The 13,985-nt window shown below is 40.8% G+C and overlaps 1 protein-coding gene across 3 annotated transcripts in view; it reads left to right on the top strand.

Annotated features, from left to right (window-relative positions):
* The first annotated feature begins 444 nt into the window (after positions 1-444).
* Positions 445-13,985, top strand: part of EXD2 (exonuclease 3'-5' domain containing 2) — a 40,394-nt gene continuing 26,853 nt past the window's right edge. The window contains exons 1-3 of one of the 3 annotated variants that reach the window (XM_069092003.1): positions 1,608-1,698; positions 7,941-8,178; positions 8,408-8,784. In XM_069092003.1, coding sequence (XP_068948104.1) covers positions 8,455-8,784 — 330 coding nt within the window. In that variant the 5' untranslated portion in view covers positions 1,608-1,698; positions 7,941-8,178; positions 8,408-8,454. Of the gene's footprint in view, positions 1,699-7,940; positions 8,179-8,407; positions 8,785-13,985 lie in introns of all 3 variants that reach the window. The other 2 variants (XM_069092001.1, XM_069092004.1) reach the window with 2 other exon arrangements.

The raw sequence follows: 13,985 nt of genomic DNA, 5'->3' as shown, positions 1-13,985 counted from the left end.
TAACTTGCTCAAGGTTACATGGCCAGTTATTTCTGGGTGTGGTGCTGAGTATCTGAGCCCGGATTTGATCCAGGTTATCCCAACACTGGAGCTGGTGCTCTTACTCGCTGAGCCACCTGGCCACCCCACTAATGATTTCTATAATTGCTAAGCCTAATTACTTTTTTTCAGTCTTTCATGCCTCTTGACCTCATTGCAACCTTTGATACTAACCCTCTTCTGCTTGATACTCTCTTCTAAATTTTCATACCACAACTCTCTGTTGATTCTCTTCCAACTCTTTCTTCCTAGTTCCCTTTTCTATATTTTCATCCAGGTGAAATATCCAGTTCTATATTTTTATCCCTGTGGATGTCCCATGGGGTTCTATCATAGGCTGTCTTCTCTTTATACTATTTTACTTGGTGATGTCATTAACTCCTATGAATTCAATGGTCATTTCTTTGTTGATGAGTCTTAAATCTACTTAACTAGTTCTAAACTCTATGGCTGACCTTCATTCTCCCATCTGGAACTGCCCAATACATATAGTGCTGAACTCATAATATTTTTCCCCAAACTCTTCCCCCTTTCAAACTTTTTCTTATTCTGTTGAGGATACCATCATCCTCTTAGTCTCCCAAACCTAGGTTTCATCTTCATCTCTTTCCTATTTCTCTGCTAGAGCTGGCTCCCAGCTGTCCTGCTGATTATACCTTGGAATAACATCTGTTACACATGCCTCCTTTGCTCCTCTGACATTGCAACTTCTCTGGTGCAGACCCTCATCACCTCATGTTTGAATTATAGCATTAGCCTGTTGGTGGGTCTGCCTTTTTCATGTCTCTCTTCACTCCAGTCTTTCCTTTTCTCAGCTGTCAAGTGATTTTCCTAAAATGTAGATTAGACCATGTCAACCCCTTTACACCGCCCCCCATTCAATAAATTCTAGTGACTCCCTATCAAACATACCCTGACTTGCCTATATCATATCCAGATGCTCTGATGTAACTGTTTTCCCATCGTACATATATATATAGTATATACTGTATAAATGCATTTTTCTTTCTTCCCAAGACACTCCCCTTTAGGTAGACTGTTTCTCCTCTTCCTTTTGTGGCAATTTCATAAAAATGCAAGCTTTTGTTTGGATTGTGAACTCCTTGCATCTGGAGTTCCACATGCATGTTCATTTCTCTTGTAATAAATCCAGTTGCAATGCATGTCTCATAGACTTGTGATATTTGGGGGGGGGGATTAACAATATGTACCTATATGCATAGATATGTGTGTATCTATATTTATATTCATATCTAATTTCTATATCTATATCTGTATTTCTACCTCTACGTTTATATCTCTATATAATAAAGGCAAGATCTTCAACTAGCTCTTCAAACTTATTTGCAATTTTTTCAAGCGTCTTCTCCCTGAAAAGAAAGGCCATATGAGAAAATCTTCGCATTGGTACTTCTAAGCCCGAGCTGAAGCTGCTCCTGCCCAGCGGCAGCCGGCAGACTGGATTGCAGAGCAGGCGCACGTGGCCGCAGAAGCTGGCTCCGCCCCCACGCGCAGAAGACGCGCCGTAAGAAGCGCGGCGCAGCCGCCTTCTCCGCGGAAGCCCGACAGCGGAAGTGGTTTCCAGCCGGAGCGGATGCCGGGGAGGCACGCGGAGGCACAGGTTCCAACTGTCCCGCTGTCTCTGCGAGCTTCCTGCCGGTAAGGGTTCTGGAGCCCGCGCTGCCCCTGCCCGGAGCCAGCTACGTGGGAGGAGCCCGGGGATGGGAGGGCCGCGGGCTGCGCCCAGAAGGGGACCCGGCCCGCTTTTCGAGGGAGCCGCTCTTCGCCAGGGCGGGACCCCGCCCCGCCCCCAGCTCCTGCCGTGGCTCCCTAAATCCGTTTCTGGGCCCCCCTCCCCCGAGCTCCCCGGCCGGACCTCGAGGTCCCAGAGGACTTGTGCGCCCCCGCCCCGGGAGGGAGGCGCATTCACACAATTTTCTTCCAAGCTCCGCGAGGAAGGCTGGGTACTGCCACATCCGGCGTGGTCCGGCCCGACGCGGCTGGGCTCAGGTCATCCCCTCCGGGGAAGGAGTGAGGGAGTCGTGTTCCAGAGGTGTGCCGCCTGTTACCCGGCATCCCTCGCCTGCTCATTAACCATGCACGCTTGCGAATGTCCCGGATGGAGGCCTCCTGGGTACTCCAACACCTGGGCTCATTTACCCCTGGGAAATAGGGAGCTCTGTTCCAGAGTTGCGTCCTCTTCGTTCCCCTGCGCCCCCGCACTCTCCTGCATTCACGTTTCCCGAATCCGGTTCTTTTTCACAAGTCTGGGGAGGGAAGCCGGGTCAGGAGTCATTTCTGTCTACCTGGGATCGGGTCATCTAACACCTGAGATGAGCCCTGGAAGTGTGTTCCATCCCCTTGTGCCCCTCATTCACACAACACTTCACCTTTTTTTTCCCCTGAATCTCTTGGATCTTTTCTCTTACTCCTGATGGTTTTTCTCCAGTTCTTGACCTGATTAAGTAGCTCTAAATTGACAGCGTTCTACTCAGATTTGATGTTGTTGCTCATTTTAAATAGTCCTCCCTCGTCCCTGAGGAGAACCAGATTTGTACACCCATTTCCGCCTGCTGGCATCCCGCACACTTATATGCTATATTTTCATGGGGTGGAAAAATGAGCATTTTATACATAATTTATGCCTGTTTTTCTTACAGCTTGGAAAATGACAGAAAATTCTGATAGGCTATATATAAGCTCCTTTGTGGATCAGGACTTTGTGATTGTTTAATGTTTACTGATTGACTTATGTGTAATGATCATAAGTACATTTGAAAAGGGCACTAAATTTAGAGCCAGAGGGCCCAAGTTCATATTCCTGTCTCTTCCACTTTAATATTTCTTTTGCTTTGGGCACTCATTGGGCTCTCGCTTCTCTGAGAGTCAATTTTCTCATGTATGAAGTGGAAGAGAATAGATAACTTCTAAGGTCTCCTTTAGTTGTATAACTAAATAATAATCCTAAATACTAAGCAAGTAATTGGAATTTTTGTGTCATTGGCGTTTTTGTCAATTCTGGTGAAAAGATTGGGAGTATGTAAATAAAGCATACAAATTATTTTGGCTTTGGATATGTAACAAGACTTAGCTTTCTCACACACCCCAGTGAAAAGACAGATTTAGGGTCAAAGGGTTCAAATCCTGGCTCTGCCACTCCATAGACTATGTGATCTTGGGCTTGTCACTCTTTGAGCCTCACTTTCCTCAACTGTAAAATGAAGGTGTTGAAACATGCTACATCCCTTCCAGTCCTAAGTTTATGATCCTATGATTAATTTTTATTTTTTTCCATTAACAGGCATTTTTTTCCTCTCCCATCCATCCTCATTGAAAAGGAAAAAAAAAACCCTTTTAACAAATATTCATTGTCAATCAAAAAAATTCCCACATTGTCTTTTTCACACATAATGTCTATTTTAAGCTTGTAAATATAATTTTGTTAGGAGGTGGATAGTTATCCTATGATTTTTCACCAATATTCTTTTGGCTCTGCTTTCCTCATTTTGCATCACTGTGTGCAGGTGTTCTCATGTTTCTATAAATTCTTTGGAAAAGCATTTTATTGGTGCTCTTTCACCTGATTGTTCTTTCCCAGAGATTGCCCTTCTCCTTCCCTCACCCTCAATTGAAAGCTCCTTTGGAACAAAGAAATACAGTAAAGCAAGTCTGCTTGACGATATAAACCTCATTCCAAAGCTATATTATTCCACCACTTCTGTTGTGAGATTATCTTTACCATTACTATTCTAAAGTCTTAATTAGTCACTGGATGGATCCAAGTTTTGAAGTCCCAGTTTGCTCTGTGTTTTTCATGCAAATTTTTCTTCAGGGTCAGCCTACTTTCATCTAGATCATACTAGTCTTCCCAACGTTCTCTGCATTCTTCCTCTTCCTTAAAACTAGGTAATGTTCCCTTATACTTATATAGTTTGGTGAGCACATTTTTACTATTTTTTTTATTGTAAATAATCCTGCTGTGAATATTTTTATTAACAGGTGTCTTTTCTTACTGTCAGTAACCTCATTGTGGCATATTTCCAATAACAGGATCTTTGAGTCAAAGCTTATAAAATTGTCTCTTTTTCTTGGGAGAATTCCTAATTATTTTCTGGCTACACTCACAGCAGCAATGAATAAATGTGTTGGTCTTCTTAAAATGGGTCCCCTCCTCTAAATGGGTTTCTTCTTAAAATGGGTCCCCTCCTCAAAAAGTTGAAATTTAATTAGGATAAAACTAAAGTCCTGTACTTCAGAGAGTCACTTGTACAAAAAATTGGCTGCAGGAAGCATAGCTAAAAAATAATTTATGTGAACAAATTCTGGGGGATTCAGAGGACTTAAAACTCAATGAGTCTCCTGTGGTGTGGCTAAGGAAAGAGTTAATGTGGGAGGAAAAGGTGTTAGTGATCTTAATCAACAAGTATTTATTAAGCACCAGTCATGTGCCAGGCACTGTGCTATAGGCTCTGGAATAAAAACAAAGGATGAAACAACCCCTACTCCAAAGGAGCAGGAAAGAAATAGTGCCAATCGTTAGGAATTTATTGAGCACCTACTATGTAACAGACCCTGTTCTAACATAAAAAGACAAAAATGAAATAAAGAGTTTAACAAAATAGGCAGGGAAGTATGTACGTAAATAGGTATATGCAAATAGATACCAAGTAATTAGAGGAGAAGGCACTAAAAGCTGGGAGATGAGGAAGGGCCTGTTGCAGGTAATGCTTTATTTGAGTTCTAAGGAAACCAGGGATTCTGAGAGGCAGAAATGAGGAAGGAATGTATTCTAGGTATGTCCAGGGGGACAAACTGTGGTGAGGCACAGAGATGGAAGGTGAAACATCCTGTGTGAAGAATATTATTAAGAAGGCTAGTTTGGACTGTAGGATGCATGAGAGGGAGTAATTAGGCTGGAAGGGTAGTTTTGGGCCAGATTATGAAAGGTTTTAAATGGTAAACAGCAGTGGAGTTTATACCAGATCCTGGAGGTAATAGGGAGCCACAGGAGTTTGTTGATTTGGGAAGGTACATGTTCAGAACTGTTTTAGAAAAAACAATAGCAAATTGTGAAGGATATATTAATGAGAGGAAAGACTTAAGGTAGGGCAGCCAATTGAGAGTCTATTGCTTCTCGGTAAGAGGTGGTAGATGAGGAGCTAGGCTCAGAGTAGACCACAAGAATAGTATGAAATATTTTGTGAAATGGCTTGCTGAAATGTAGGTATACTATATTTATGTCACTTCCCTTATCTTCCATTATAGTAACGCTGTCAGAAAAGGAAGTGAAGTTAGTCCATTATTATTTATTCTTTTTTAAATTATGAACTTAACTAAATAAGATGATTATTTCCATATTCAAAGAAAAGTTATACTAGGTAAGTCTTTATTAAGTATAGTTTGTTTTTCAAGTATATAATAAGTTGAACATCTTATTTTCTTTTTCTAAATTAAAAATATTTTTAGTCAGCAAAAAAATCCCATCTTCCCTCCCTAATTGAGAAAGAAAAGCAAAATTCTGTTTAAAAAAAAAAAAACAAAACAGATAAAAACAGATCTCTGCATTTGCCATGTCCAAAAAATAAATAAAAATCTCATCCTGTACTCGAGTCATTTTTAGCTTTCTGTCAGGAAATAGGTACCATCTTTCATCATAATACCTCTGGATTTGTGCTTGGTTGTTACACTCATCAGAGTTTTTAAGTCTTTCTAAATTATTTCTCTTTACAATATCATTGTCATTGGATAAATTGTTCTGCTTATTTCATTTTGCATCAGTTCATACCAGTCTTGCTAGGTTTTTTTTGAAATCATCCCCTTCATCTTTCTTTTTCTCCAGAATTTGTTTATTTTTAATTTTCAGCATTCATTTCCACAAGATTTGAGTTCCAAATTTTCTCCCCATCTCTCCCCTACCCGCCACTCCAGGATTGTAAGCATACCAATTACCCCTTCCCCCAGTCTGCTCTCTCTTCTATAACCCTTATGCCGCCCCCGCTTCCCCTTTAACTTTCTTGTAGGGCAAGATAGAGTTCTATACCCCATTGCCTGTATATCTTATTTCCAAGTTGCATGTAAAATTTTTTTTAATATTTGTTTTTTTAAACTTTTAGAGTTATAGATTCTCTCCCTTTTCCTCTCCTCACCTTCCCCCCATGAGAAGACAAAGCAATTCAATATAGGTTATACATGTGTAGTTATGCAAAACATTTCCAGAGTAGTTGTATTGTGAAAGACTAACTATATTTCCCTCCATCCTATCCCGCCCAGTTCCCAGAGAACGCCTAGGTAATACTAAAATGAAATAATGTAGAATGGAAGGAGCTGGCAGCAGCAGGTGGATTTGACCAATCAGGAAACAGACAGTGGCCTTGGGTCACTCAGGCCCAGATAAGGATGTATCTAGGTTAGACTGAAGGGGTTCAGTATTCTGAGGTTGTTACTGCTCTTGTGTAATGGACCTCATCTATTATGTATGTTCTCTAACAAATTGGAGCCTCATTAGTAATAATTAGGTTAATGTTTGGGAGGGGCATGTAACCCTTGCTTACTTAACCCAGCTTTAGCTTCTGTATGACAGCTTCCTCTCTCTCGGTGTTGGCCCAGAGACTGGACCACCCGCTTCTTGCGAGATTCTAATAAAACTTTCTACCTTCACTTTGAGAGGTCTCTGAGTAGTCAATTTGGGTTAGGGTCTCCATATATCCCACACACTGTTTATTTTTTTAAAAAAACTTATGATACTATTAACACAAACATTTGCTAAACAATAATAATTATAACATTTACTCAGTAGAAGGCAAATGCAGTAATGATTATAGCTGTTTGTGCATAAACCTGGGTTACTTTCTCATCCTTTCTGTGGGTGAGAGTGCACACGCATGATGCCACATGGTTTGTCATTGACAGCTGTGACTTTCTGAACCTTTCTTTCTTCTCTTGAGTATACCTATGCTAGATACTAGAGATCATGGGACCTTAGTATTACTTTTGTGATGCCAAACTAATCATTTATATAATCTCTATGAAGAATTCACCACTTTTCCCTTTCTGATCCTTTACTACCTCACATTAAAATTGACATTTTCAAATTTACTTTAATGCACTGTGTAGGTGGGATGTAATTTCAGAGACAACAGGTGCGTCTTCTCCTGTTTTTCCCCTTGCTCTAACCCATTATATTTTCCCACCTGATCCCAAATGCCTATGATCCCTTTTTAATTAGGGATACAAACTTTCACTAATCTCCTTTGAGAGCAGGAGAGATTTTTCACTTTTTTCTCTCTATCTCATCTGTCTAGCAGAGGGTCTGATACAGTAATAACTAGTTGATTACTCTGAGATAGAACTAGAGTGGGGAAACTGAGACTCTAACCAGAGTTCGAGAAGCGCTTTACACCTTCACTAGGTAAAACAGCTAAGTTTAGCACCAGTTAGCAAGAATGATTAGGTAAAATAGGGTGAAAACTGCTTTGCTCAGCTTGCCTCTGTCCCTGTGGGCATCCTTTCCAGTTGCTTCATTGTGTAAAAGGTCTCTCTTTCCTTTTGCCACAAGGGGGTTCTTCCCACCCCCCAACCCCAATGAGACTTCCTATCTAAGGTCTAAGATCTCTTCTTCATCCTTTAACTCAGTGATTTAATTTGACATTGCTTCTCATGCTAGCAGTATGCCTGGGTTGTGGTTGTGAAATTTGCCATAGATGACAAAATTACAGTTCTGACTATAATTATATTAAGGTTTAAAATACAAATGTCTAGCAATGGTCCCATTAACTGCAGCTCATCTACCAATCAGTATCATTGTTGTGGTTAGTTTAAATTAAGGTAGAACTTTATATATAAAGTTTATATAGTATATGTATAAAGTAATTCATGTACATCATCTCGTTTAATTTTTACAGATATGTAGTGGCAGCACTGAGTTTGGAGTCAGGTGATATGTTCAAATCTTTGCTCTTTTGCTGTGTGAATTGGGGCAAGTCACTTAACCTTACTGAGACCTAAGTTTTTTCCTCTACAAAATGACGAGATTGACCTAAGTGATCTCCAAAGCATTTTCTAGCTCTGAATTCTGTGATTTATGATAGAACAACGTTTCCGGTTTTAAAGGCACTGGGTAATAACTGCAGTGAGCGAATGGTGAGTAGGGGAGCATACCAGCAATGATGGGATAGAAAAGCCTGAAAAGAGGGAGACCAACTTTAGCTACTTCACGATATTGTCAAATACTGACCCTGGTTACCTTTATAAGCTGTGTGTGGTCCAAGAAGGAAATGTTTTTATTGTAGATATTCAGACCCAGCTTAGAGGAAATGATTCCTCCAAGTAGGCTGTCATCTTTGTTGTGTTCTTCCCATTTGTTTTGCAGTTTGGGGTGGTGACCAAATATTCTCTCGAGTGGCAGGAGACGGGAAGATGCCCAAGCACAGTACAGTTGCTACGACAGTGGTCACCCTTCTGGGCACAGCAGTGGGAGGCCTGATCTTATGGAGAGTGTTCCAGCGCTGGAGGAGCAAAACCAGCTGCACCAGAGAGCAGCAGGAGGGAGCTGACGACCAAGAACTGGCCCCAACGAAAACAGACCCCCTGTTGTCACCCTGGGTTAGTCCTAATGCTTCACTAGTGGAAAGGATCCTTGGAGAGAAGGTGGTGACTGTGTCTGAGAGAGAGGAATGGGAAGGAGTTGAGCCATTACTCAGGAAGGAGTTGGAGCAGTGTCCAGTCCTTGGAATTGACTGTGAGTGGGTAAGTGATAAAGCAAAAAACAAAGCAAGCAGAAAAACCCAACCATACCCTTCCTAACTGATCTCTTTTTGAGAGTAGATAATAAGATTAGAGAGAAACTAACATTGGACTTTTAGACCAAAATGGATTTTTAGCAGAGTGGTTAGCTACTAGTCATTTATCTACATAAGTCTGTAATTAATATAGTAAGAAATCAAATCATTGAAAACAACTCAGCCATCCAGAGTATGACCAGGTCTGGGCAGTAAGCAGAAAGCCTCTAAGTAAAACCCAAATAGAAGTAAAACCCAAATAGGTTTATTTCAGTAAATATTGGTGTGCCTGCTATGTGGGAGGTATTCTATTTCTTGATGAGCCATTTGGGATTATTCAGAGATGATTTACTGTTACTTTGTTTAAAACTCTTAACACACTTTTATTTGTTTTTGAAGAGCCATGAGTAAAAATTTTGGTACCTGGAGTAAATTCAATTCAACTACTAGTGGTGGACAGAAAAAGGCTATTTCAATTATTATGATTCTTGTATGGTGGAGATATACTGGAGAAAGAAGTAATAAGAATTGAGAAAGTTGAAGAACTAGGAGCTCTGGCTGTTTCAGGGGCAGGGTTTGGGATGGAGGAAAAGTCATTAGCTGAGTGCTAAACTGGGGTAGCTAGGTGGTACAGTGGATAGAAAGCGGGAATCAGGAAGACTCATCAGATGCAGCCTCAGACTTACTAGCTGTGTGACCCTGGGCAAGTCACTTAACCTTGTTTACCTAAGTTTCCTCATCTGTAATATGAGCTGGAGAAGGAAATAGCAAACCTTTCCAGTGTCTTTGGCAAGAAAACCCCATATAGGGTCATAAAAAATTGGACATGACTGAAATGACTGAATAATGATGACACCAAGCTTACTGGGGAGGAGAGAGAACGACCTGGAGATCTGTTGATGGCAGCAGCAAAGACCTGGATGGGATGGAATGAACTTCAAGGAGGTGAGGTGGTTGCTAATGATGGTGGCAGAAGAAGTGACAGGGAAGCACAAGTGTACCAATTCTTCCTGATCCCGTGTGTCAGGGGCCATGAGGAGGGTGCCAAAGATTGTAGTATCTTCAGGAAAAAAGCTGGATAACCCACGTCCTGAGAAAATGGGAGGAATATAAAAAGAAGAGTTCTACGATCATAGATTTGGAAAGTCATCTAATGCACTCCCCTCATTGTAGGGTGAGATTAAATGACTTGTCTGAGGTCACATAGGTCACATGACAGAAGCAGGATTTGAATTCAGGCCCTTTGACTCTAGATGCACAGTAGCACAGCAGAGGAGGGTTCTCAGAGGGTACAATGGAAAGGAAGAGCAGGGGAGGATGGGCACTGGGGAGGGTTAGGACTCAGTTTACTGTTTGGGCATGGTAGTGGGAGCTAGAAGCAAGCTGCCCTCTTTGCCTTTCAAAGCATGGCTCCTAGCACTGGCACAAGCCCCCAGGCAGGTTATTGATGGGTCTGGGGCTAAAGAAGGCAACCACATTCAGCCCTGCTAGAGAGGAACATGTAGCTATGGGCTGGTACCTCAGGTTAAAAATGGGGATGAAATGGAATGGATATTCCTATTCCACCTAACAGCTAACAAAAGGATGACTTCTTACTAGGGAAGGCCGTTCAGAGCAAGGAAAGGATATGGCATTGATAGAACTAGGCAAGTGTAGCTCAGAAGCAAGGCTTTTAAACCTAGGGCACCAGGAAGCTTTGTCAAATGCCTGAGTTTTTAGGGCCCTGAGCCACTGAAATCTTTTAAGGCTGTTGCTGTAGCTTCTGAGGAAAAGAATTAGCCCATGTGGCTGACATTTCCCCTACCATATTACAGGACCCTGAAGGTGTGACAGCTTAGAGAGAGGCTGGCTGGTGTTGCCTGTACTGCCCTGTTATCTGGAAATTAGCCCCAGTGGGAATGGGCTTGTTCTGGCTCAGGGTTTGCCCAGCCCAAAGCGGGTTAGAAACAGCAGTTAGAAGGGGCAAGGAGAGTGCTAGAAACACTAAACAATTGACAGTCTGACAGTGAAGAAGAAAAGAAAAAAAAACTTAAAAAAGCCAAGGCAACAACTCAAATGGCATGGCAATCTGGAAGAGTTTGTTACAGGAGTAGACAGCTTTCTATTTTGGTAACTGTTGAGGGCAGCACAGCACAAGAATGGGTGATAACCCTGAGTGATCAAGAAAATAATAGCAACTGACTGTCTCTCTTAAGTGTTCTCCAAGGTACATTCTGTTAAATGTAGTCTATTTTGGATTCAGGATTATGTAATATATTTTAGAAAGATTCTCATATAAAATGGGCAAATTTAAAAAAAAATTGGTCCTTCAAGGGGTACTAGAAAAATCAGCTTGGGAAGAATGTCTTCCCTGATTAGGGGTAAATGAGGTAAAGATTGTGAAGAATGATTAATTTTAAAATAATACACTTAAGTTACTACTGTGTATATTTCTCAGTAGTCATCACTAATGGAAGGAAGCCAGGATAATCCAAAATGACACATAATTTTTAAAAAGTAACTTTTATTTGATTTTACAATGTGGAATACAGGGTAACCTAAATGTCTTAAATACAGTTTTAAGCTTTAATAGTTGCAGTAAGATTTTTGAGACATCCTCCATAAGTGTGTCAAGCTTTAGGAATTAATTTCCTATTGAACAGTAAAGTCATATTGGAGAAACTTCATTCTGAAAGATAAGTGGAAAGTAGGGGGAGGCTAGGTGGCACAGTGAATAGAGAGCACCGGCCCTGGAGTCAGGAGGACCTGAGTTCAAATTTGGCCTCAGACACTTAACACTACCCATGTGACCTTGGGCAAGTCACTTAACCCCAATTGCCCTGCTCTCCCCCCTCCAAAAAGAAAAAAAATGATATTGAAGATATTGGAAATTCTTTGTTTAGTTTTACAATTCCTCCTGTGTGCCAGGCACTGTGCTAAGCTCTGGGGATACAAAAAAGAGATAAAAGATAGTCCTTAACCTCAAGGAGCTTGCAGTCTAGTGGAGGAGACACCACACAAATATAAACAAAGTAAGCTAAATACATGATAAACAGGAAATAATTAACAGAGGAAAGACACTGGAATTAAGGAGGATTGGGAAAGATTTCCTTTAGAAAATGGGATTTTAGCTGAGACTTAAAGGGAGCCAGGGAGGTCAGTAGTCAGAGCAGGGGGAGGGAGGCATGGGGGACAGCCAGAAAGAATATGCCCAGAGCTGTTTGTTAAAGTGTTTTTTTTTTTTTAAAGCAATCAGGGTTAAGTAACTTGCTCAAGGTTACCCGGCCAGGTGCTTCTAGGTGGATGCTGAGTATCTGAGCCCGGATTGGATCCCGGGTCATCCCGACACTGGAGCCGGTGCTCTTACTCGCTGAGCCACCTGGCCGTCCCTGTTGGAGTGTTTTGTTCAAGGAACGGCCAGGAGGCCAGTGTCACTATTGGAGAGTAAGATGTAAAAAGGCTGGAAAGGTAGGAGAGGAATAGGTTTTGAAGGACTTTGTATTGTCTTTTTAAAAAGATTTATTTAGTATTTTATTTTTCCCTGGTTACATGTCAAAATAATTAACATTCGTTTTTAAAACTTTGAGTTCCAAATTCTCTCCCTTTCTCCTTCCCTCCCCTTTCTCATTGAGAAGACAAGCAGTTCAATATAGGTTATACATGTTTAGTCATGTAAAACATTTCCGTATTAATCATGTTGTGAAGGAAAACAGACAAAAAGAACCTCAAGAAAAATAAAGTTAAAAAAGTATGCTTCAGGCTGTATTCAGATACTATCAGTTCTTTCTTTGAGGATGGATAACATTTTTCATCATATGTTCTTCATGTATGTTCTTCATGCTGAGAATAGCGAAGTCATTCAGAACTGATCAGCTTTTACTTTGTACACAGTACATTTTACTTTGAATCAGTTCATGTAGGTTTTTCTTAAGCGTATTCTGCTCATAATTTTTTATAACACAATAGTATTTTTTAAGTATGCTTCAATCTGTATTCAGACACCAAAAATTCTTTCTTGCAAAATTGGAATTTTCTTTCCTTGGAGTTGTTTTGGATCATTGTGTTGCTGAGAATATGTAAGTTATTCACAGCTGATCATCTTATAATACTGCTATTACTTTGTACAAAGTACATTTCACTTTGCATCAGCTCATGCAAGTCTTTTGAGGTTTTTCTGAAAGCATTCTGCTCATCATTTTTTTTTTTTTGGAGGGGGGCAGGTAGGGCAGTTGGGGTTAAGTGACTTGCCCAAGGTCACATGGCTAGGTTTTTGTGTGTGTGTGTGTGTGTTAAGTGTCTGAGGTCGTATTTGAACTCTGGTCCTCCTGACTCCAGGGCCGGTACTCTTTTCACTGTGCCACCTAGCCACCTCTGCGCATCATTTCTTAATTTTTTTGTTTAGCTTTTTTTGGGGGGGGAGGGCAATTGGTGTTAAGTGACTTACCCAAAGTCTCATGGCTAGTTTTTGTATTAAGTGTCTGAGGCCGTATTTGAATTCAGGTCCTCCTGACTCCAGGGCCGGTGCTCTATTCACTGAGCCACCTAGCTGCCCTCCTCATTTCTTATAGTACAATAGTATTCCATCACAATCACATACCACAGCTTGTTCTGCCATTCCCCAGTTGATGGGCATCCCCTCAGTTTCTAATTCTTTGCCACCACAAAAAGAGCTGCCATAAATATTTTTGTACATATAGGTCCTCTTCCTTTTTGGTTTTTTATCTCCTTTAGATTATAAACCTAGCAGGTCAGAGGGTATACATGGTTTTATAGCCCTTTGAGCATAGTTCCAGATTGCTCTACAGAATAGTTAAATCAGTTGACAACTCCCACCAAAATGCACTAATACCTTATTTTCCCCACATCCCCTCCAACATTTGTTGTTTTCTCTTTCTTTCCTATTAGCCAATCTAATAGGTATGAGGTGGTACTTCAGAATTGTTTTAATTTGCATTTCTCCCATCAATAGTGAGGGCATTTTTTTTTCATGTGGCTATACATAGCTTTGGTTACTTAATCTGAAAACTGTTCATATAATAGATTTCATTTATCAATTGGGGAATGGCTCTTATTTTTATAAATTTAACTCAGTTTTCTACATGTTGAGAAATGAGGCCTTTATCAGAGAAACTTGCTTCAAAATTCTTTTCACAGTTATTATTGATAACTGTTATTTCCCTCCATCCTATT

Source organism: Petaurus breviceps, unplaced genomic scaffold (genome assembly GCF_028583685.1).
Source record: "Petaurus breviceps papuanus isolate PSGF00001 unplaced genomic scaffold, PetGlider_PUasm1.0 189, whole genome shotgun sequence".
Taxonomy (NCBI): Eukaryota; Metazoa; Chordata; class Mammalia; order Diprotodontia; family Petauridae; genus Petaurus; species Petaurus breviceps.
Note: the sequence above shows the minus strand (reverse complement) of the source record. Positions and strands in the feature narration are given on the sequence as shown.